This window comes from Talpa europaea (assembly GCF_964194135.1).
Source record: "Talpa europaea genome assembly, chromosome: 7".
Classification (NCBI taxonomy): domain Eukaryota; kingdom Metazoa; phylum Chordata; class Mammalia; order Eulipotyphla; family Talpidae; genus Talpa; species Talpa europaea.
In genome coordinates, this window is record NC_140074.1 from 347,622 (window position 1) to 369,426 (window position 21,805).

At 70.4% G+C, this 21,805-nt stretch overlaps 1 protein-coding gene across 2 annotated transcripts; it reads right to left on the reverse strand.

The window, feature by feature from the left end:
* Positions 1-2,192: 2,192 nt before the first annotated feature.
* Positions 2,193-19,885, reverse strand: CAMSAP1 (calmodulin regulated spectrin associated protein 1; the record flags this gene model as incomplete). 2 transcript variants are annotated; one of them, XM_084238121.1, is made up of 17 exons in its annotated part: positions 19,811-19,885; positions 19,104-19,265; positions 17,300-17,380; positions 16,536-16,568; positions 14,597-14,738; positions 11,998-12,137; positions 11,818-11,914; positions 10,605-10,782; positions 9,366-9,457; positions 9,022-9,106; positions 6,253-8,596; positions 5,687-5,823; positions 5,337-5,545; positions 5,047-5,149; positions 4,574-4,689; positions 4,332-4,450; positions 2,193-2,495 (listed from the first exon to the last, which is right to left on the reverse strand). In XM_084238121.1, the coding sequence occupies exons 1-17, from the start codon at positions 19,868-19,870 to the stop codon at positions 2,193-2,195; spliced, it is 4,401 nt and encodes a 1,466-aa protein (XP_084094247.1). In that variant the 5' UTR covers positions 19,871-19,885. The 2 variants fall into 2 exon arrangements, with proteins under 2 accessions (XP_084094247.1, XP_084094248.1); XM_084238122.1 differs by lacking the exon at positions 16,536-16,568.
* Between the last annotated feature and the right edge of the window lie 1,920 nt (positions 19,886-21,805).

A 21,805-nucleotide genomic window follows, 5' to 3' on the forward strand; every position in this document is an offset into this window, starting at 1 on the left:
CCCGCCCGGGCTTCGGGGCGGGGGTGGGGGGGGGGTCGAGGGCGAGCCCCGCCAGCCCTGCGGGTCCCCTGCGACCTGCCCGGCCGGCGCCTCCCGGCCGTCTCCCGCCTCCGCGGAGCCCCAGCCTCGTGGCGAGCCGGGCCGGCGGGCCGGACAGCACCGGCGGGCGCGCGTCCACGCCCCGCGGCCTCGGCCCGGCCGGCGGACACGGCGCGGGGCACCTGGCGCGGGCGAGGCGGACGCGCCCGGGGCCGGGCCTGCTCCGAGTGGGAGCCTCGGCCCGGCCGGCGCCCGGCGCAGAGGGGGCTGCGGCGCGGCTGCTTGACCCTGCGCCTCCCTCGCTGCCCGGCCACGCGACGGCCGCCGCCGGAAGACCGGCGAGACCCCGGGGCTGCCGGGGCAGGTGGCCAGGGCCCAGGCGCCGACATGCCGGGCTGACCCCGCTCTGCTACCGGACAGCGCAGCCTCGAGGAACCCGCTTGCCCGGCAGGGCGTCCAAACCGCTCTGCCTTTCAGCTGCCCGTGGGGCTCAAGCAAGAGGGTGGCCCGTTGTCCCTGGACATGGCCGACTGCCCCCGCCTCGCTGACCTCAACACCCTCCTGGGGGCCCAGCCCGCCACCCAGGAGCCCACACAAAGCCCACCCTGGGGCACTGTGTTTGCAGCGAGGCCCTGTCTGGGCAGACAGGCAGGCCAGAGGCGGCCCGCACGTGGACGGCAGACGTCCAGAGACGATCCCACAAACCGAGAAACAGACGGCCACCAGCACCCAGGCCGAGGGGCCAAGACCTCGCCTCAGGAGAGCCCTGTGTCCCGCCCTGAGGAAGGGCCTCCACAGGCCACCACAAGGACAGGGACTTGGCCCAAAGCCCAGTAGAGGCACAGCCACCCCAGCAGTGCAGGCCACACAGCGAGAAGACCCGGAGTTGAGGCAGTTTTCCAGCTCTGCCAGCACTACCTCCAAATCACCATTAACACCGCCGCCGTCCAGTCCAGTCCAGTCCCCCCAAGGGCGCCCCATGGCAGACAAGTAGCTGCGCGGTTCCAGGGCAGGAGGCAGCGCAGATGCCCCGCCCGCCACCGCAAGGGCCGGCCGGCCGTTCACCAAACAGCGCGAAGCCCCTCAAAGGCCAGGCTGGGGCGACACCAACTGACAAGATGGGCCAGGACGCCCTCACACAGGCAGTTCCTATAAAGCAAATTAGTCAGTTACTTTATTACATTTTAGTGCTTTCTTAAAATAAATATGACGACATCAAACATACAGTGAGGAACAGCACGCGTGACGGAGGCAGGGCAGCCGCCGCAGGCATACCGGCCACGCGTCCAGCACGGGGCCCGGCCGCACCCTCAGCGCCGCCCGCACCCCTCGCCAGGCAGGACGCTCCCCCAGTGTCTCCTGTGCCAGTCTGCGGTTCTCCTGCAGTCTGAGGCCGCCCAGTGACACCTCGAGGAAACGCGGGTGCAGTCGGCCGGGGGTGGAGCGCGGCCAGGCGCCCACTGGGAGGGCCGCCGCTGCCCCACTCGGGATCCTGCCGCGGCCCGAGCGCATGCGGTGGTGTCCCACAGGCGAGGCAGAGGCCCTACGCGGGGGCTCCCAGCGGCCACACGCACCTGCCCACGCAGGGCTGTGCCGCTCGGAGAAACACGCTCGGCGAAAACAGGTTCTGCTTCACCAAAATCCATCTTCATTGAGGCGGACACTCATCAGCGGCCCGAACTCGACGCCCGCAGGTGCTCACCGTCCCTGCAGCCACGGAGGCGACGTCGCGGCTGCCAACGTCACCCCGGCAGAGACGGAGCGCAGGCTTCAGTGCTTTCGGCGAACTCTCGTTTTCAGTAAACGTTTTCAGAGCAGCAAAGGAACTATCACTTCTTCAGAAATCTCAGAGTCGAGTGTGAATGTTGGCAGTAGACACAATCAATAAATACACAGTTCCGCACACGAAACAGACTCCCCCGTGACAGCGCCCGCGGACACGCGCGCCCGGCGGGGGCGGGGGCGGGTCCGGGCGCAGGCACGGCGGCCGCGCGGGGCTTACACTGAGGAGAGCTTCAAGTAAGAGGGGCCCCGGTCAGAGGTCTCGCCCCAGAGCGGGGGGCCGCGGCGGGCCCGAGTGCCGTGGTCTGTGCCTCTGACCAAGGCTGCGTCTCGCGCTTCGTACCAAGTGGGTGAGTAATAAATACGGAGGGTCACTTGCGAGTCTGGGTCTTCTTTGGCACCGCGGGCCGCTTGGGCTGCCACAGGTGGTTGTGAATGGTCAGCGCGTCCACGCTGACGGACATGGTCTTGGCGGGGATCAGGCTGAACTGCTTCCGGTCCGAGCTGTACTTGTACAGCTTGTCCATCATCTTCTTGGTGATGCTCCTGGGCCCGGTGCCCGTCAGCTTGTGGATCTCCTCCGCGTCGGGGTAGTAGCAGTAGAGGGCGCGGAACTGGCAGCCGGCGTCCCGGAACAGGATGATGTAGTGGTTGGCGTCGCAGCGCTCCAGCTCCTGCACGGGCGGCAGAGGGGCGGGTGAGGGGCGCGGCGGCCGCCATGCCAGCGGCCACCTGCCAGGTGCTGCGGCCAGCACCACCCGCCGAGGAGAGGACTGGCCGGTGTGGCTGGTCCCCGGGGCTGTGGCGCTTCAGGTGCCACCGGGCACCCGAGAGGCCCCGAGGTGCTAGGGGAAGAGCTGGTAAAGCTCAGCGAAACCACGTGCCGGCGTGACACAGCGGCTAAATGCCCATCGGGGGCCCAGGGACGGCGTCACGCCCACCAGATGGGCAGACTCAGCACCCAGCAGCGGGAGCTGGCGCGGCTGGGCCTGGGGCCGCCTCCCCGAGCAAGGAGGGCGGCCAGGGCTGGCGGCGGCTTCACGGCAGGGCCCCTCGAGCGGCGAACACCGCCCCACTCTCTGGCCCGCAGCTCTCCCGGGGTGGGCCGCGCAGGCCGAGGCCCCAGCTGCTTCTCCGGGCAGGGAAGACGCCGTAAGGGCAGAAGTGACACCGCTCCCGCGGCCATCCCCTCGTCTTGCGAGTGTAAGCGCATGCTGCTCCTGGCCCTCGAGCAGGCGCAAGCACGTTTGCTTTAAAAGGTCACGTGGACAGCGCGGAGCCCGGGCAGGACACCGGCCTGGGCAGCCCGGGCTGCAGGGCCCGTGTGACAGCGGGGGCACGGCTGCTGCTGCGTCAGCCCAAGGACCTGGCTCCGCTGTCCCCACACCAGGGGCCGCTGCCACGGGGCCACTACATGACCAGCGCCCAACAAGAGCCCAGGCGCCGGTCTCTGCCTGTCCCCGTGGCCACCGCCCCAGGTCCCGCCTGTGGCACTGAGCCCCACGTGGGCTTTAAAAGGTCCCCTCCTGGGGAGGGGCCCCGGACCCAGGGCAGATGGCCCGGGTGGGCACGCTGGCACCGCCCTCCTCCCCAGACCTGGCCCGCGACACCAGGGCCCGCCCTGCCATGCAGAAGCCTTTCCGGGGCCCGCGCCCCTCCTCAGGCAACCCCACTCCCGCCTGCAGCTCGGCCCTGGGCCCCAGCTCCTCCAAGGCCTTCCTCCCCCTCATCTCCACCCGGCTCAGCCGACACCAGCCTCGCATGGAGCCCAGCCGCCTGCCCCGCTCTGGGACAGGGGCTCCCATGCGCCGTTCACCCCCCCAGCTCAAATTCACGCCCCCCCCCCCGGGGCACACCTCCTTCCCCAGTCCGAGCCCTCCCCGTCCCGCATCCAGAGCTGTGCTTCGACCCTTCGAGAAGCCCCTCCTGACCAGCCAGGGACAGACTCTGGCCCTGCAGACCCGACACCCACCCGCCCCTTCCCCTCGCCCTGAGCGCGCGTGACCCCCAGCCAGGAGGCCGGCAAAAGGGGCCACTGCCTGCCCTGGTGACCTGGCTCTGGGGGGACCAGGCAGCTCTCCACCCGCGGCCAGACGGAGCAGCCGCATCAGTGCGGCCGAGCTGGAAGCCCTGCCCCTCGCAGCCGGACCTCGCCTCTCGCTCAGATGCCGCCGGCAGCCGCCCCCGTCCCCAGCGCCCCCCAGAGTGTGGTGAGGCTGCCGTCCCAACCTTCACTCACGCCCAGCTGCCACCAGTCCCCTACCACAGAGGCCACCATCCCATCCCCTCCAAGTGACCGAAGCTAGACCAGCGGCACTGCCCAGACCTCCCTGGCCCCCCTCGCGCCGACCCTCAGCCCCTGCCAAGCCCGGCCTGCCCGGCCCTGCTGTCCCCTCCGCGTGGGCACACTGCCCTCAGCTACCGCGGGCCCCATCTCCTCCCCGCGGCAGCCCACCGCGCCCGCCGCCCCAGCCCAACCTGCGCCCCGCCCGCCCGCGGCTGCCACCTGCCTCCAGGATGGAGTTCTTGTGGGGCTCGTTCACCTTCCCGGCCAGGCAGCAGTGGGCGATGGCGTTGTGGATGATGGGCTTGTTGGACTTGCTGCTGGGCTCCTTGAAGAGCCGGGGGCCTGCGGGCGGGCCGGCGACCAGCTATGAAAACCCAGTCAAGAGGCCCCGGGCCCCGGGGCTGGGCGCGCAGGCGCACGTCCCCCCACGCGGACACGCGCCTGCGGCCTCGAGAGAGCCGTCACCTGTGTACTCGGCCACCGAGGCGAGCGAGGACGCGGCGGACGCCGTCTCCCAGTCCCGGTCGGTGCTCCTGCTGGGGTTGCGGCTCAGCGCAGGCAGGGCCTCCAGGGACTCCACCCTGCGCGGCAGAGGCGGGTGGTGGATGGGCACGCAGGCGGTGGATGGGCACGCAGGCGGCCTGGACCCCACTGGCCACGGCCAGCAGCGGTGCGGGGGCGTGGGGCCTGCTCCCCACAGGACAGCCTCGGCCCCGGGTGGAGACAGACCGGCGAGGCCTGCCTGCCACAGCCCACACTAGGGCGGCCCAGACGAGGAGCCCCCGGGAACAGCTCTCTGGTCCCGCGGGCACGGGCTGGACACAGGCTGCACACAGCAGCGGGGCCCCCACCAGCAGCAAGAGGGCTGGGTGTGAACCCGCTTTATCCCGGCTCTTAACCTGAAAGGCCCGTCCTCCCCACAAGCGCCCGCTCCTCACCGCTGGGAAGGCGTGCCCCCCGAGTGGACGCTCTCGGGCTCTGTGGTAGCCGCGGAGGCCAAGGACAGGCTGGAGCCAGACTGGGCACGGCTCAGGTTATCAGCTGCAAGGCAAGAGGAGCCTGTCAGGCGTGTGCGCCCCAGCTGGGGCCTCCACGGCGCGGCCTCTGCCTCCTCCCACCCCGCCATGGGGACACAGGACCCCCAGGGAACAACCCCAGAGCCCGCCGTTAGACAGGGCCGGTGCTGCCCAGGCCAGCCCACAGCTGCCAGGGCACGGGCGGTGCTCACGGGTGGAGGAGCACTTGGTGCCCGAGTCGCTGCAGGACTCCTCCCGGTGCACGGACTTGGGGCGCGGCTTCCTGGGCTTGGCCTTGGGCTTCCCCAGCCCCTGCTCCTCCAGGATCTGCTGCTGCTTCCGGCGCAGGTACTCCTGCTTGATGAGCTCCCGCCGCGCCTTCTCCTCCTCCTTCCGGATCCGGTCTTCCTCCGCCTTGCGCCTGCGATGGCGGCAGGTCAGCGCCTCGGCCCGTGGCCCCACAGGTGCCGGGGTTGCGGGGAGGCGCCCGCCCAGGGCGTGGGCAGAGCCCAGCACAGACATGGGCAGTGCCGGCCGTCCCCGTGGGGGCAGTGCCACGTACCGGGCCTCGTCCCTCTTGAGCTCCACCTCCGCCTCCAGCTGCTGCTTGCGCAGGCGGGCCTCCTCGGCCTTGCGCTGCTGCTTGAGCAGGAAGGCCGCCCGCTTCTTGGCCAGCTCGTCTTCTGCTTTCTGCTCGTCCTGCAACGCAGATGGAAGGAGCCGTTACGGGGCGCGGCGCCCTCCAAGGCCCGCACCGCCATCGGACGTGCTTGTAACCCACGGGTAAACGTGTCCCTATGGAAACTGAAGTACAGATGGCTCCCCCCAGCCCCTCCTGTCCGCGTGCCCCCAACGATGCACTCGCCCCCCCGAGTGACCATCTTCTCGAGTCTGCCCTGGACCCTCTGAAGGAAATGAGGTGTCCCCGTCCCCCCAGAAGACACAGCCTGTCTTCGAGTCTCTCTCTCCACCCAGATGCCGTGGGGCTGGGCAGGGGCCACTGGGAGGGGGCAGGAGGCACCATGGTCTGGTGTCCTCACGTGGAGCAGGATGGGGTGGGGGTCCCCCAGGGGCGCCAGCGCTGTGGGCAGGCCCGGCAGCACCCCGGCAGCCATAGTGTGGGCCTACCTTGAAGAAGAAGCCAACGCCCGGCTTCTGCTCGCCCTCGCTGGCCAGCTCCGCCACACTGTCCCGGCCCCCAGGCCCCACATCCTCGTCCGGGGCCTTCAGGTCGGAGAGGTCCACTTCGATGAGGCTGGCCTTGCTCCTCGGGGGCCCGTCCGTGGGGGCGCCCTCCATCCCCACCTCGCTCTGGCCACCGCCCAGCACATCCCTGAGGCCTGCCTGCTCAGACAGGATGTTGGTGTCCCTGCTGGGGGGCGGCGCCCGCTGGTTGTTCTCGTCGCGGAGCCTGCAGCTCTCCAGGAAGCGCTTCTCGGGGGGGTCATCCCCGGGGGCCGGCCCGCCGCCCAGCTCGGAGGGTGTGCGAGGGTGGGTGCCAGGGAGCAGAGGCCGCCCATGGGGGGAGCCCTCAATACTGGGGGTCGGGGTCTTGCTGCGGGGAGAGCCCTGCTGCCTGTCCTTGGGGACCTTCAGCTCGGCCGGCCTGCCCGACCGGGAATTCCTGCCCTGAGCCGGGCGTGGGGCCTTGCGGGGACCAGTCACCCCCGTGGGGGACAGCGGCTCAGCAAAGTGAGCAGGTGCCTTGGCTCTCTGGTCCTGGGGGCCGCCCTTGGGGCCAGGCACGGGGCCCGAGGGGGACGTCATGAGCAGCTGCTCCTGCTGCTGGGAGATACGCAGGATGGCCTGCTGCAGCGTGCTGATGGTCTCGTTCAGCTTCTCGATGGACAGGTCGCACTCGCCCACGCCCAGGCCCTCGCCCACACCGTCCTCCAGCAGCACCGCTGACAGCGCTTTGCTCTTCTCCAGCTCGTGCAGGCTGGGGTCTCTCGGCCTGTGCTGCTGCCCCAGGGCCGGGCCCTCCCGGTCCCCAGGCTCGGCCTCCCCCAGGGCTGCCCGCCCCTCCTCCTTGACGAGAAAGCCCTCCATCTTGGACAGGGGCCCCTCCCGGTCCTCCCCGTTGTGCTGGGAGTACTCCCGGGCCAGGTGCTCAGGCCGGAGCGGCTGGGGGACCACGTCGGCCCGCCCCTTCTTGACCACGTGCAGGAAGGCCGCCTTCCCCAGCTGCAGCCGCTGCCGGGCAGACAGCGCCTCCACCTTCTTCTTCTGCGCCTCGATGGCGCGCCGCTTCTCCTCCAGCTGCATGTGCAGCTGCGCCAGCTCCGAGGCCAGCAGGCTGGCGTGCTCCCTGCCCTGCCGGCCCGGGCTCTGCTCCCGCCGCTGCTTCCACGTGGTCAGGGGGGCAGGGCAGCTTTCCGAGGCGTCGGGCGTGGTCTTCTGGGAGCTGCTGCTGCTGGACTTAGTCTCGCAGCTGTTGAGCCGCTGCAGCTTCCTCTCCGCGAAGCTGGTCATCTTCACGCTGCCGCTGGCCATGGAGATGCTGCTGACCTGGGAGAGCGAGCTCAGGCAGGGGCTAGAGCGGCCGCTGGCGTCGTCCTTGTCCTCATGCTCCCTCACCTTCATGTCCTCCTGCAGCTTGGCTGACTCCTCCTCGCCCAGGTACCGGGCGACCACTGCAGCGTGGTCCTCTCCCGTGAGGCCGGGCCCCACCTCCTCGACGCCCACCTCCTCCGCTGTGGGGCACAGCTGCAGGCCGGCCCAGGGCCCCAGGTCGCGGGGGCGGGGGCTCCTGACGCAGCCTCCCTGGAACTGACCCCCCGCATCCTCACCGGCCCCGGCGACGTGCAGAAAGAAGCCGTCAGCAGACGGTCCCTGAGACAGCGGGTCAGAACCACCGCCGGCCAGAGGCCCCACGCAGGCATCCCCCACCGCGGCAGGCGTGGGGCTGGAGACCACGGGCGGCTCCGCACCGCCGACAGGGGCGCAGGTCCTGCTGGGGTCGCGGCTGCCCTGGCTGCTGGGCACCCGCTTCCGCACCAGCGACTGGGGGCCCTCGCTGGGCCTCCTGGACGCGAAGCCCCTCGGCCTCCCCTCCCCGCGCTCGTCCTCCTTGGAGACGGCCTGCTTCTCCTTGGCCGGCCGCAGCACGGCTGGCATCAGTGGCTCCAGAAAGAAGCTGTCAGGCTTCCTGTCGAGAGTGTCGGCCAGCCTCGGGGGCACCCTGGCCCCTGGTGCCAGGCCCGGGTCACCACTGGGGGGTGACCCGTCTGCCCCGACGAATGCCACCAGCTCCTCGTCCTCGTCCTCGATGTCCACGTTGTTCAGGAGGCTCCGGCCGTCGACCTTCTGGGCCGGGGGATGCGGCTGGTTCTGAGGGGTCAGAGTCACGACGCTGGATGCCAGGCTGTCCTTGCTGATGGAGCGGGCCAAGCTGACGCTGTCGCCAGAGCCGGGGTCCATGTCGCAGCTGGCGGCGTGATGGAGGGCAAACGGCGCCGGCTGAGACACGGGCCTGCGACACGGGAGAGGCCCGCTGGGGCGCAGCTCACGGGACCCGCCTGCCCGCACAGGGGGACAGGAGGACACAGCCCGGGTAGGAGGGCCAGGAGGGCCTCGGGCAAGCAGGCCCAGACACCATGGGCCCAGGGCCCCCTTATGGTCCCTGTAAGTCACTTGGGTCCCCAAAGTCATTTGATTTGTGACCACCACTAGGCCAGAGTCCAAGCTAAAACTTTTTAAAAACTAATTAAAAGTTGCAGCCAGAAACTCACCGTGTGAAAGTGGCTCCAGTCCCCACGGCAGAGCCGCTCACTGCCCAACGTGAGGCCTCCCCCCGCCCGAGCTCCCAGCCCACGGGAGACACGCCCCCCAGGCTGTGCTGCGCTGCTGTGAAGGGCGTGGGGAGGGCAGGCCGGGGACACCGAGACCGACACTCACCTGCCCCTCTTCTCTGGCCACGCAGCCACGGCCCCTCGAGGCTGGCCATCGACGCGGGTCAAGGAGCTGGAGCGGAGCCGCTGGTCTGCAGTGGGAGCGGGGGGCTCAGCACGCGGCTGGCGTGACACGGCCCGCAGGGAGGAGCAGCGAACAGCTCTGGGGTGTCAGCCAGAGCTGAGCCTGGAGATGCCACAGCCAGCGGCACCTCACCCACAACTTCCCAGGCCGCTCTCGCCTGCGAGCCGGGAGGTCGAAACCCCCGCACTCTCATCCCGCCCAGTGCCCGCGCAGCCAGGCCGGGCTCGGAAGGGCCTCAGGGCCACGCGAGGGCAGGGCCATCTCACCTGGGGGCTCCTCCGCCTGCACCACCTTCTGCTGCTTCTGCCGCAGCGGGAGCAAGGGGTGCGAGGCGCTGAAGGCAGACGCCGCTTTCCCGCTGCACGCAAGAGAGAGGGAGAGCTCAGTCACCACCTCCGAGGCCAGGAGCAGACACAGAGGAAACCAGAGGCCCCTGTGGCCCCACACCCGCCACGCGAGGTCCATGGAGGCCTTGGGAGCCGGCACAAAGAACATCAAACGTGCCCAAAGCATCCCCAACCTGCCACTGGGCACACGCTGACCCGTCAGCCCACAGCCAGATGCACGAGCAGCGCCTGCAGCAGCAGTCCGACCTCCAGAGCTGCCCCCGCCTGCGCCAGGCCTTGGCGGTGTGGTCAGCACCTCACCGGGCCTACAGACAGCAGAGCATCCTACTGGCTGGTGCTGCGCAGTCCAGCCGTGGGGAGACCCCACAGACAGCTCACGGGGCGGCCACTCGCACCGCAGGCCTCGGGGACCCAGAGCCAGGGACTCCCAGAGCCAGCCCCGAGGGGGCAAAGGACACCGACAGAGGCCAGGTGGGAGGGAAGGCAGCCGGGCAGGAGCGTGGCGTGAGGGCAGGGCGCCAGGAGCCCTGGGCCGGCCCGGGAGAGAGAGGACCATGCAGCAAGGCAATGAGCCCAGCGTCCAGCCCCGCGTGGGAGCGGTCAGGCTGGTGCTGGTGGCCCAAAGTGGGAGGTGCCGGGCAGGTGCTCCTGTGTTAAGGCTGAGGGGCGCTGTCATGGCACAGTGGGGGGCACGCCCCGACCTGCACGTCCCCACACAGCTGGTCTGCAGGCAGAGGGCAGGCACCGGCTCCCACGCCCTCAGCCAGCCCACGCTGGCCTCCCCGTCAGCTCGAGCCCAGGACATGCCGGCCCCTGCTGGGCACTGCCCAGATCTCACTGCCTCCTGTGGACGCATCCCTCAGCACCGCCCTGTGTCTGCGCGCCCCTCAGCGTCGAACTGGAGCGAGGGTCCCGCCCGACGCCCCCGGCTCACTGCAGCTGGCGCATGCGGGCGGAGCTGGCCTGGCTCACATGCCTGTGCCTGCCAGAGCGTGGGGCTCCCCGCCCCCCCCCCCCGGGAGAGCTCCTTCCTCCTCTCCCCAAATTCTGGGAGCCACCAACCCGAGACGGCCACCTGGAGCAGGCCCGGGCAACGAAAACCCGTTTTAAGACGCGGGCTCCTGCTCCTCTGCCCCTGGCCGCCCGCCCCTGACTCACAGATGCTCAGGCTCCTCGGGGTGCAGGGGGTGCCGGGGCCCCCCATCGGGCTGCAGCGGGGCGGGGGACGGCACGTCGGTAGGGCTCGGCGCGGCGGGCACCCCCAGGAAGCTGCGCTTGGTGGCGTTGGAGATGGGCACGGGAGGCCGGCTGCCCCTCGGGTGCGGCGCGACTTTAGCTGCAGGAAGGGCGGCGGCGCAGCGTGTGAGCGTTTACACGTCACCAAGCGGCGTCTTCACAAAAAAAGGGCGTTCCCCGGCACGAATAACACCACATTCACCCAGAACGAAACTTCCCCCAAAAAATGGTTTCAAGAAGCACAAACACACCCCACCAGAGACAGTCTACACCGCACGAGCCCCAAGGCTCACACGGGCCCCGCCTGAGCCAGGCTGGGACTGTCAAGGGATCTCGAGGCAAACAAGGGGACGTCCCCCCAGGAGGCAGGGCCTCAGCTGCAGGCAGGTCTGGTCGTGGGCCCCAGGTGCAGCCCGTGGGGCAGGTTTAGACAAGGAGAGGCCTATCTGCGAGGCGGCCCTTCCCTGCACTGGTCTGTGACGGGAGGCACTGGGGACAGCAAGTGCCAGAGCTGGCCCCTCGCTGACCAGCTGGCCACAGGACACAGTAGCAGGGCAGCGAAGCCCACGCAGGCCGGGCACAGGGTGATGGCAGGGGACACAGCGGCTGCGAGAGCGTGAAGGGCAACAGGCAGCTGCAGACAGGAGGCGGCCCACACCCAGGCTTCCCTGAGAGCCAGCGACGTGGGCGGGGAGGGGCCGGTGCACTGCCGCGTCTTGGCCTCCAGTCCCCGAGCTCCCGGGACTCGGCGGCAGAGGGCGCCCTCCGGGGCTGGGACACAGGGAAGCCTCTGCTGCAGGAGACCAGGCCGCTCTGTGAGCCCCAGAGGCCAACTCTGCTCAGCAGTACCGCCGCCTGCCCTCAGGCCCAGCTACAAAGGCCGGCAGAGCACACGGGGGCACCCGGGGCCCCCAAGCCGTGCCTGCTGGCCGGGACCCACCCTGAGCAGGGAAGGCGGGAGAGGGCCACAGACCCACTGGGGGGGCCGGCCCTCCAAGTGACACCTGCTGGTCCCAGACGCTGACCGCAGGACGGGTGGCCTGGAGTGGGGGAGCCGCCCTGGCAGAGCTGCAGCCGGACACCGGCCAGGCCTGGACGGGCTGTGTGCTGCCGGGAGGCCGGGGGGCGCACTCACCGTCTTTCAGCTCCTGGACATCCCTGGGTTGGACAAAATCTGGCTTGATGTTCTCAAACCACCAGAAGAGCTCGGCAATGAAAACCATGATGTTCGGCTACGAGGAAAGGAAACCGAGGGCGCGGGTGAGGGGCTGACCCCGCGGGGCGGCGAGCAGGGGGGCTGGCCGCACCCTGTTACCTTCAGGACGAGGGGGGCGTACAGCACGTCTTCCAAGGCGAGGTAGAAGCACCTGTTCAGGTACTCGTCTGAGAACTCCCGCAGCAGCCGGATGTTGCACAGGCGCTCGGCCGTGGACATGGCCTCCTTCAAGCAGATGTCTGTGGACAGACCGGCCGGTTACGGGCCGCCGCCTCCAGGCCCGCGGGCGCAGCAGGGCCGAGTGCGACGTGTCACAAGAGCCATTTAAATATAGAAAGGAAGCTCTCGAGGCGGCGGCACGGGACGTCCTGTGACGGCCTGTCCTCGTCAGGCTGCCAGCTCAGACCGGCGGAGGGTGGGAGGGCAGGTGGGAAGCGGCTCCAAGCACCGGCGGCTGTGTGGTCGCAGCCACTGAGCCCAGGGGGTGCCAGCCGGAACCAGAGCCTGGCGGGGAGCAGGCGGAGAGGACCTCCTCCCTCGCCTGTCCCCGCGGACCCACCGCTGGCAGAGGCGGGCGTCGCCCCTCAGGCTTGTGTGTCCCCTCCCGGAGGGCTCAGGGCGTTCTCAGGTGTCAACGCCCGGTGCTCTGTTCCCAGGCGCTGGCCCCGCCTCGCCGTGGGGGCTTTGACCCTGGGTCTTTGCCGAGGGGCTCTCTCAGCGGACATCCCGTCCTCGCCCGCCCCAGCGCGCCCGCCCCCCACACCTGCACGCTGTCCTGGCTTCTCGGCCTCCTGGAGGCTGCCCAATCTCAGGAGGGTGCCAGGAGTTGAGCGTGCAGCAGGGCAAGGAGCCCCGTCTCACGGAGGACGGTGAACCTGGCCGGCTTCTGCAGAAAGTGACCTTCCCTGCTGCGAGCGGGGGCACGTCAGCTCCGTGCAGCCAGGAGCGGGGGTGCCAGTCTAATGGTCGCGGGGGGGTGGAGGGGGGCGGCCTCTCCCCCGGCCCTCCATGCCTGAGGCCACAGTGCCGGGCTCAGCATCCCCCGAGGGGTGGGGAGGCACCGCTGCTCCGCAGACCTGCTCGTCCCCTCCAGTGCCTCCTGAGGCCCTGGGAACGGACCGACCTGTTTCTCTGGCTGGGCCGCCATCGCTCTCCTGCTCACGGTTCCTGGAGGGGTGGGAGGGCTGCTGCTCAGGGTCCAGAGCACCTGATCACCCCAGGGGAATCTGTGGCCAGGTCCCCTGACCTGGGCAGGCACCGGCTGGAGGAAGAGGCAGGAGGCCCCAGCACCACCCTCTGGCCACGCCAGAGGCACTGGAGGCCCAAGCCTCGCCCGCCCAGCCTAGTGTGTGGCCACGCTACCATGCTCGCCCTGCCCAGAGCAGCACCTGCGGACCCCAGCCTGCCCCAGTGCTCCGGAGGCGGGAGATGCCCGTGGACAGAGCCCGAGTCCCTGCCCTGGCAGGGCACACACGGGAAGTGGGACAAGCTACGCGTCTGCTGTGCGTCACTTAAAACGTGTCTCTGGCCCCAGGCCTCTGGGGCTCCGGCCAGGGCTCCCAGCTTCAGGGGGCTTATCTGCATCTGCTGCCAGCACCTGCTCTGCTCGGTCCCCCTCCCCACCCCCTGCCCACCAGCATCCCCAGAAGCCACGGGCTGCTCGCCCTCCCGGCTGGGGTGTGTCCACGCTGGCGCCACAGCCTCCAGAGCCATACCGGCCAGCCACCGGGGCCTGAGTGCCCGCAACCCACGACACCCTACCCCAGTGCTTCCCGCCTCCAGCCCCAGGACAGGCGAGGAGGCTGGACACGACGAAAGGAGGTGCTGACCCGGCCCATGACTGGGAGGCCAAGAAGCAGACAGCGGGACGCAGAGGATGCAGACCGACAGAGGCTGGGGGCGCAAAAGACCGCCGAGCAGGGGCCATGCCTGGTCTCCCCGCCCCTCTCGTGCCCCCACCGCGCCGCATGTGCTCCAGCCCTGCCTGTCACGGCCTCGTGGTGCCAGCCCTGGGAGGTGGGTCCTCCACAGCCTCTGGGGCCATTGGTGCCCACCTTGGGGTGAGGCCTTTGCCCCACCCTGCAAAGCCCCAAGGCCCTGGCCCCGTCCTCACTAGGCTTGCACGTCTACCTCGGCCTCCCCAGTGGGCGCCCACGCAACCCAGGCCTCCGTGCCTGTGGGCCGAGCCCACAACTGCGCCCACACACCCGGCTGCTCCCCCGGGCCCAGTCAGCCCTGTCCCACCCCACGCCAAGCCCAGGAGTGCCAAGGGGCGCCCACCAGGTGGGCTTCTGGCGCAGCGCCACCTGCTGGCCCATGTGCCTGAGCGGTGGCTCTGCAGCACACTCGGTGGGGCTCTGTGGCGGCCCCCAGACCCGGCAGCTCCAGCCTTGGGCCGTGAGTTCCGGACCTGGGCACCAGGCCGCCACACCAAATGCAAAGGAGCGCTAAGGGCTGGGGGCAGGAGTGGGGGTATGCCCAGGTGGTTTCCACACCCCAAGCCCGCTCTGGAGGCCCCATCAGCTGCAGCCCGGGGCCTCACCGCTGCAGCTAAGTCACCGCTGCGTGATCGTGTCCCCCAGACACTTGCCGTCCAGCCTCCTCATCGGGCCTCTGCAGGCCGAGTGCCCACTCCCGCCCTAGCACCCTCCCCTGCCAATACCCAGAGATTGAGGCCTCTGCACCGTGTTGCACTCACCGTCCAGCTTCATCTGCTCCGGGCAGTAGTAGTGGACCACGGCCAGGAGCGCGGCCCCATCGCTGCCGTCCCGCATGAGGTCCTCCAGCAGCGGGAAGTGGGGCGGCTGCCGGGCAGACAGGTGCTCCCGGCGGTAGCGCACCTGGGAGACAAGAAGAGGCCTCTGAACCCTCACGTGTGGTGGCACCGGCAGGCTGTCACCCAGGCTGGCTCCTGCCCGCTGGACAGTTATGAGCAACAGCAGCCGCGCGGAAAAGCTCCGAGCACCCGCACACACGTCTGGCACGTGTAGGTGAAGACCAAGGATGCTGGCACTCACAGGTACCCTGGGAACAGCGCTCAGCTGCAGGGATCCCAGGCCTCCCCACTCTACTGGCACAAGGAAGGGGAGAGAGGCAGCCCCCCACAGGGAGAAACGAGCCCACCCATGGCTGCTAGGCACATGGTAGGCCTGAGGGGCCGCCACGTCCACTATGCGGCCATCAACCGTGGCCAGAAGTGTGAGAGTGTGAAGAGGCGGCGTAAGAAGCTCCAGGGCTGAGCTAGACGAGGGCTGGTCTGCAGCACCTGCCCATGTCCCAAGCACAGGCCGCGAGGAGGGCAGGGCCCGGGCCCTCCCAAGTACAGCAGACATCCGAACGGACCCACGCGGGCAGCGCGGACACAGGTACGGAGGTCAGTAGTGCAGAAGGTCAGTGCTGCAGCAAGCTCGCAGCACCACCGGGACGCGGAGGCATCCAGGAGCCAGGCTGCTGGGAGCGAGCGCACCGAGGCGGACGGCTGCAGACGGCTAAGAGTGAGCGGAGAGGACCCCCCGACGCAGCACCTCTGGCGGCCACAGGTGGGCGGCCGGTGTCCAGCACAGAACGCCCCTCACTCCTCAGACGGGCATGGGAGGCGCCGGCGGCTGCAGGCGGCATGCACAGGCCCAGGCGGCGCGGCCAGGCCACACAGACACGAGCACGGGGACGCTGCGGCATGCGGGAAGCACGGGGCAGCTGCTGCGGCAGACGCTGAGCGCCTGGACGCCAGCCGGGGCTGACCGTCCTCCCAGTCCGGGCGCCAGTCTCTAGGCCGAGGGTGGGGAGCCTCTGAGCCTCCACTCAGGCCGGCCCACCAGGACCACTCCTGCCTGTGCTGGGCGGGGAGGCTCCAGGCAGGCCGGGGACAGGCGCTCCTGCCAGCGTCCCAAGTCCGCCTCTCCCGAGGCTGGGCGTCATGGGCCGCTGCTCCCCGGGCCTCGCTCGGTCGCTGAGCCCGCCCTCGCAGGTCTCTGAGTGCCCGAGCCAGACGGCAAAGGAGACATGTGCCCTGTGCCCTCCCCGTGACGGGGCAGGGCCCTTGGCCAGCTCAGCCAGCGACTGCTGACAGGCACGTCCCGGGGAGCCCTGGCCCAGTGCGTGCCCCAGAGACCGGCTGGGGGCGCGGGGCCAGGATGAGGTGGCGGGATGGGCGCGACAAGCTGGCTCCGGCGCTGGCGGCCCCCGGTGTGTGCGGCTGACCTGGAGCCAGACCGCGGCCTCCGGCCTGCCCGGGAGACGCGCCAAGGCTGACGCTTCCCCACGGGGCCACGCAGGGGCCGGCCACCCTGCACCCGAGTCTCTGTCCTCAGGCGACGCTTCCGTGTCACCACCCGAGAGGGGGGCTCACGGCAGGAGGCGTGAGGCAGAGGGTGGTACGGACCCGCCCCTCACACGGACGCTCTCCTCACACAGCAGCGGGCGTCGGGAGGGGGCCACGGGACCCGCCTGTGGCTCATCCGCGGGGTAGGGCGCAGCCGTGCGTGGCCAGGGAAGGGGGCGCCCGGGGCTGCGCGGCCAGAGCCAGGTTGTCGCGCGCGGAGGAGCGAGCGGCCGGCAGGCAGGCCGAGGGCGCGGGGACGGGAGCGAGCACGTGCCAGGGGCGGTGAGGGCGCAGGGCGGCCGGCGCACGCACTTACAGGCACTAACTTCCAGTACCACTTGGAGGGAGACTGCCCGGAAGCGAGGGAAGGAAGCAGGAGAGGAGTCAGCACGGCAGGTCCGGCGGACACGCACCGCCGCGTCCACACAGCGTGTGCGCGGAGGGGTCCCAAGAAGCCAGACCCTCCCAGCGCTCGCCTCTGCGGGCGGGGTGCCCCGGGCGGCGGCAGCCACGACCCGGGAAGGGGCAGGGGCCTCCGTGCCCCGGAGGAAGCCTGAGGACGGGGGGCCGCCGGCCGGAGGACCAGGCGGCGCGGGCAGGGTGGGGCCCACAGCACGGAGCCCCCGAGCCCGAGCGGGAAGGCGCCTCGCCGGGCCAGGCCTCGGGACGGGGTCCCCGGACACGGCTTGCTGAAGGGAAGGGAGCCCCAGACGAGGGCAGGAAGAGCCCTGCTGGACCATCGTCCCGTCACACGTGCCCTTCGCCCCCATGTCCCCACGGGCCGGGCCGCGCGGGCCGCAGCGGGGCCGCGTCCTCACGTGGCTGCTGAAAGCCAACTCCTGGGAACAGCCCCTCGCACCAAGCTCCCCCTGCCTCCCACTCAACTCCAGGTCAGCACAGGCCACCCCACCTGCCGCCACGCGCGCCCCAGACACGCGGGCCCGCCGCCCGGGGCCCGCAGCTCACGCTCTTCGGTGAGTACAACACACAGAGCAGCCGGGCAGCAGACACGGACGCGGCGGCTCAGAGCCGGGCAGGGCTGACTCGGTGCACCGCGGGGAGGTTTGATTTGCCCTTTACCTTTTGGTGAGCGGGGCTTTCCCACAACTGCTGTTTTAACTTAGCTTCCTTCTCTGTGATCTCTCTCATCTTTAGATTTACCTGAAGCGGGAGAAAAGTGCGTTAGTGCCGCGTGGGTGCCGTCTCTCCTGGCCCCGGGGCGCCCCCTCCTCAGAGACTCCCAGAAGCAGGCCTGTGTATTCCGACCACCCACGAGACACGCCTGGCCCCCACAGCCGGGATTACATGCGAGACCACGGTCGGCCACCGCGCCAGGACACGCTCTGAGTGTCCAAGCACCCACGTGGCCGCCTCGGAGGCCCCGCCAGGACTGCGCCCTCCACAGGCCTGCTCCCTAACCAGGCCTGCCCCCCACCAGCAAAGTCAGCCCCAAGAAGGTCTGGCTGAAGTGCCCGCCCAGAGCCTGCCTGACTGTGGGCTGCGGCGCTGACCGCAGAGAGCACCGTTGACGGGGCTCCAGCCCGACAGGTCCGCACGCCCCATCAGCCACACGACTGCTGGCCACTGAGCTCTCCCCAGAAACGTCAACTCAGCTGGAAGAAGGTAACGGGCTACAGAACAGCACCCCAGAGAAATGCGCCCTTGAGGCCAAACCCCTGGAGGAAGGCCCCAGGCCTGACCCCGCACAGCAGAGCAGCCCACAGGCGTCCCTTGTGGCCCGAGGAGCCTCGGGAGTGCTCAGAGCCCAGGGAAAGAGCAGGTAAATCCGGAACCAGACTCGTGGCGTGCCTGGGAGGCCACCCCAGGTACCCACCCGCCTGAGGCGGCCAGCGGCCTTGAGGGAAAGAGGCCTACGGGCTCACGTGGCGCGTGTGATGACGCAGACACTGAAGGGAACGGGCGCGGAGCCCCAGGAGGATGCCGGGCGGGAGAGGAGGGCAGGCTGGCCGGCCACTGGCCAGCAGGCCCCACGAGACGGAGAAAGCAGCCCAGACCCAGGCTGCCGCCGCGCCCGTCAGTGGAAGCAAGACAGAGCCTTTCCCAGGAAGGCAGGCCCCGGCGGCGATCCAGCCGGCAGAAGCACCTGCAGGAGGCACTGCAGGCCGCAGGGGCAGGACCCCACCCGGGACAGAACCTGAGGACTCAGACAGAAGCGCACCCTGGCCCCGGGCCAGTCACCCTCCAGCCCCCGGAAGTCAGAGCAGGAAACCGGGTGGAAAATCCTTCAGGGAAACCGTGCGGGCGAGGGGCTCCTGCGCTGCACCCCCACTCAGCAGTGCCTGGAGACGCGGGGTGTCGGAAGCCACGCGGGCACCGAGGAGTGCAGGCGAGAACGGCCCCGGGGGCGGGCAGCTGGGCGCCGGACCCGAGGTCCCCGGGTCCTGGGCGCCCCCACCCGGCTGCAGGTGGAGATGGGCGCTCGCACACTGCACCTGGGGGCACCACACACCACAGGGTGAGCCCCGAGGAGGCCCCTGACTGGTCCAGCCCGCCCCACCCCGCAGCCTCCCCTCCTCCGCCCCTGAGGACGCAGGCGCGCGCCGCGAGGGTATGGAGTCCTGCCTGCGAGCACAGGGTCGCCTGGAGCCGCTGCGTGCCTGGCTTCCTATGCCGTTTGAGCAAAGTCTCCTGAACTGAGCTCCTTTTTTGCAAACGAGGAGGCTTAGCAACAAGGTCTTGCTGAGGTAACCCCACACACGGTCACACGCCACCTAGAAGAGCCGTCTCCACACACCGCACGGCATCGAGCACTTCCCCCTCGGCGTCAGGCCCCCTGAGGCCCGCGGGCCGGCTCAACCCATCGGGTAGGCCCCCCCACCTCGCTGACCCAGAGCACCACGGCCGCAGGCGGGCCCAGACCCACCTTGTTGACCCAGAACACCATGGCGTCCTCCAGGTCATAGGGGAGCTCCTTGGAGGCGCTGAAGGTGGAGAAGCGCTTGACGCTGGCCACCACCTTCTCGATGCTGATCATCTCCACGGTGTAGGCCATCATGAGGGCGTCCACCATCGCCATGTGGGCGCTCTGCGGACGGAGTCTGGTCAGCATGGCCAACGCGCCCCCACAGGCTCCGCCACTGCCGTCATCCCAGCTGAGGTGACCCTGACCCAGTGCTAACAGGGAGGCCTCTACCTCCTCCTTCTGTGACCCTGAGATTCTGGGGGTGCCCCCCGCAGCAGTGGGAAAGGAAAGGACACAGATAGCCCAAGGCCAAGCACACCCACAGGTCTGCACCTCGCGCCCACTCACTGGAGCCCCAGGAGCGCCCAGCCCCCACCCCACACGAGCCCCAGAGCCAGCGAACAGCCCGAGGGGGGCGCCGAAGGGCTTGGGCCAGAGCCGGCCCAGAGACGAGGGAAGGGCCTGCAGGCCACAGAGCACAACGGGCCACGCCGAGGGGGGCTCGCAGGCCACCAGCACAACCTCGGCATCCTTGCCGACGCCTCCCGGCCCTGCTCGAGGGCAGAGCAGGCCAGGCGCCGCGTCACTGGACCCAGCCCACGTCCGCACTCCCGACGCCCTGGGCCGGTGCCCGGAGAGCAGCCCGCCGCAGGGCAGGGCGCACTCACCATCTTGATGGGCGCCTGGCTGAGGTCGGGGTCCGTGACGGGGGTATCGTCGCTCTCCATCACGTAGATGCCCTTCCGGGACAGGGCCTGGATGACGGACTGGTGGCCCTGCAGGGCGGCCGCCTGGTCCCCCTTCAGGATGAGGCTGCAGACGCGGCAGTACAGCTCCCCGGACAGCAGCAGCTTGATGACCGGCGGCTTGATGTGCTCCTGCTCATACTGGTCCACGTAGAAGGGGTCCCGGAGGTCCTCGGGGATGTTATCTGCACCAGGGAGATGGCGTGAGCATGGCAGGCCGGCCCGGCTGAGGCACACAACCGCCAGGCCACAGGAGCAGGTCGCCACCCGCCGGGCGAGCCCACGGGGACGGCGATGCCCCTGGCACTGGCTCCGGGGCGAGCGCGCCAGGTGGAAGACGACGAGGACCCAGCACCAGGCCCCACAGACGAGGCAGCCACACTGGGCCGCCCTGATGGGCCTGGGGCCTCGGGTGCACACAAGCCAGGTCGCGAGGCCAGCGCACGGGAAGGCGTGGGACGGGAGCCCCAGCGCACTGGGGTGGGGGGTGGGGTGGGGGGTGGGGTGGGAGCCCCCGCGTGCGGGAGGGGTGGGGACAGGAGGGAAGTGGGGACAGGAGCCCCAGCGCACGGGAGGGGGTGGGACGGGAGCCCGGCATCTGTCACCCAGATATAGCGCCGGTGCCGTGAGTGGGAAGAGAAGGCAGAAAGAAAGTGGGGGCGGCACGGGGCGCGCTGGGCTCCGAGGGTCCAGAGCGGGAAAGGGGCGCGGTCACGGCTGAGCGGGGGGGTCGGGAGGCAGCGAGCACGGAGAGCGAGTGCAGCGAGGCCACGGGAGCCCCTCTGCTGTCGGGGAGGCGCACAGGCGATGCGTCTGCGGCGCAGGGTGGCGGGGGTGGGGGAGGCAGGACCAGCCGCCTGGGCAGGGCTGGACGGGGAGGGGTGGGGGAGGCGCCAGAGGCGGGCGGCGGGCGCAGGTGGAGGGGGCCCCGCCAGGCGTCCACTGGGCACCGGCACCGACGAGGGCAGGCCGAGCCCGGGGGGTCTGCGGCTCCTCCAGACCCGGCAGCCGACGGCGGCGCCTCCACGGTGGTGGTGGGGCCGTGCGAGCGCCACGAGGCCCAGGGCAGCCGAGAGCCCGGGAGCCGGGCCCACGGGGGCGGGCAGAGAAACCAGGGGGGAGACCGCGCCCCACAGGGCCGGGCAGGGGCCGGAACCCACCAGAACCCATCACCGCCGGCGCCTGGAGGCTGAGGGAAGGGCCAGGGCAGCGGCGCGGAGGCCCGACGGGGCCTGAAGAGCCGCAAGAGGGACGAGGAGCCGGGTCCCCGCGGGGACCCCCAGCACCTGGCTCACGGAGAGTGGGGCCCGCGCGCCAGCGGAAGGCGCACCCCATCTGCCAGCAGCAGCACGTGCGCCGGACCGGGCCCAGGCGAGCCGCAGGGGCAGGCAGGCCAGGGTGCCCTGCCCGCAGGCGCCACGCCGGGAATGACCGGGAGAGGAAGCCGCGGCTTGGCAGTCACCGCGGAGGGGCCCGCCGGGGAGCGAGAGCCAAAGACACACGGCAGGAGGGGGGTGCAGGGCACAGGGCCTTGGGGCGCCAGGACCCACATCTGCCCCCCCCCTCCCGTCACCAATGGCTCTACCAGCTCTGCCAGGTGGTGGCGCCCCTGCCAGCTGGAGGGCTCCCCCAACTCCGTGTCAACACCCCTTTCTCTCAAAATGATGCCCTGGCCTTTCCGTGGGCCAGAGGGCTGAAGAACACCTCAGGTCCAGAGGCGCCGGCCGCCCGTGGACAGCTGGCATCTCCACGGCTCGGAGGCAACAACGGGAGCCCGGCAGCCGCCTGGGGTGGCGGGGACCAGCGAGCCCGCATGCCTGCCCCGCGGGGAGCACCGGCCCAGGCCCACGCAGCCGGCCCGAGAAGGCGCCTCCAGCCCCGCTGCCGGCGGGCACGTGCTGGGAACCTCCCCGGACC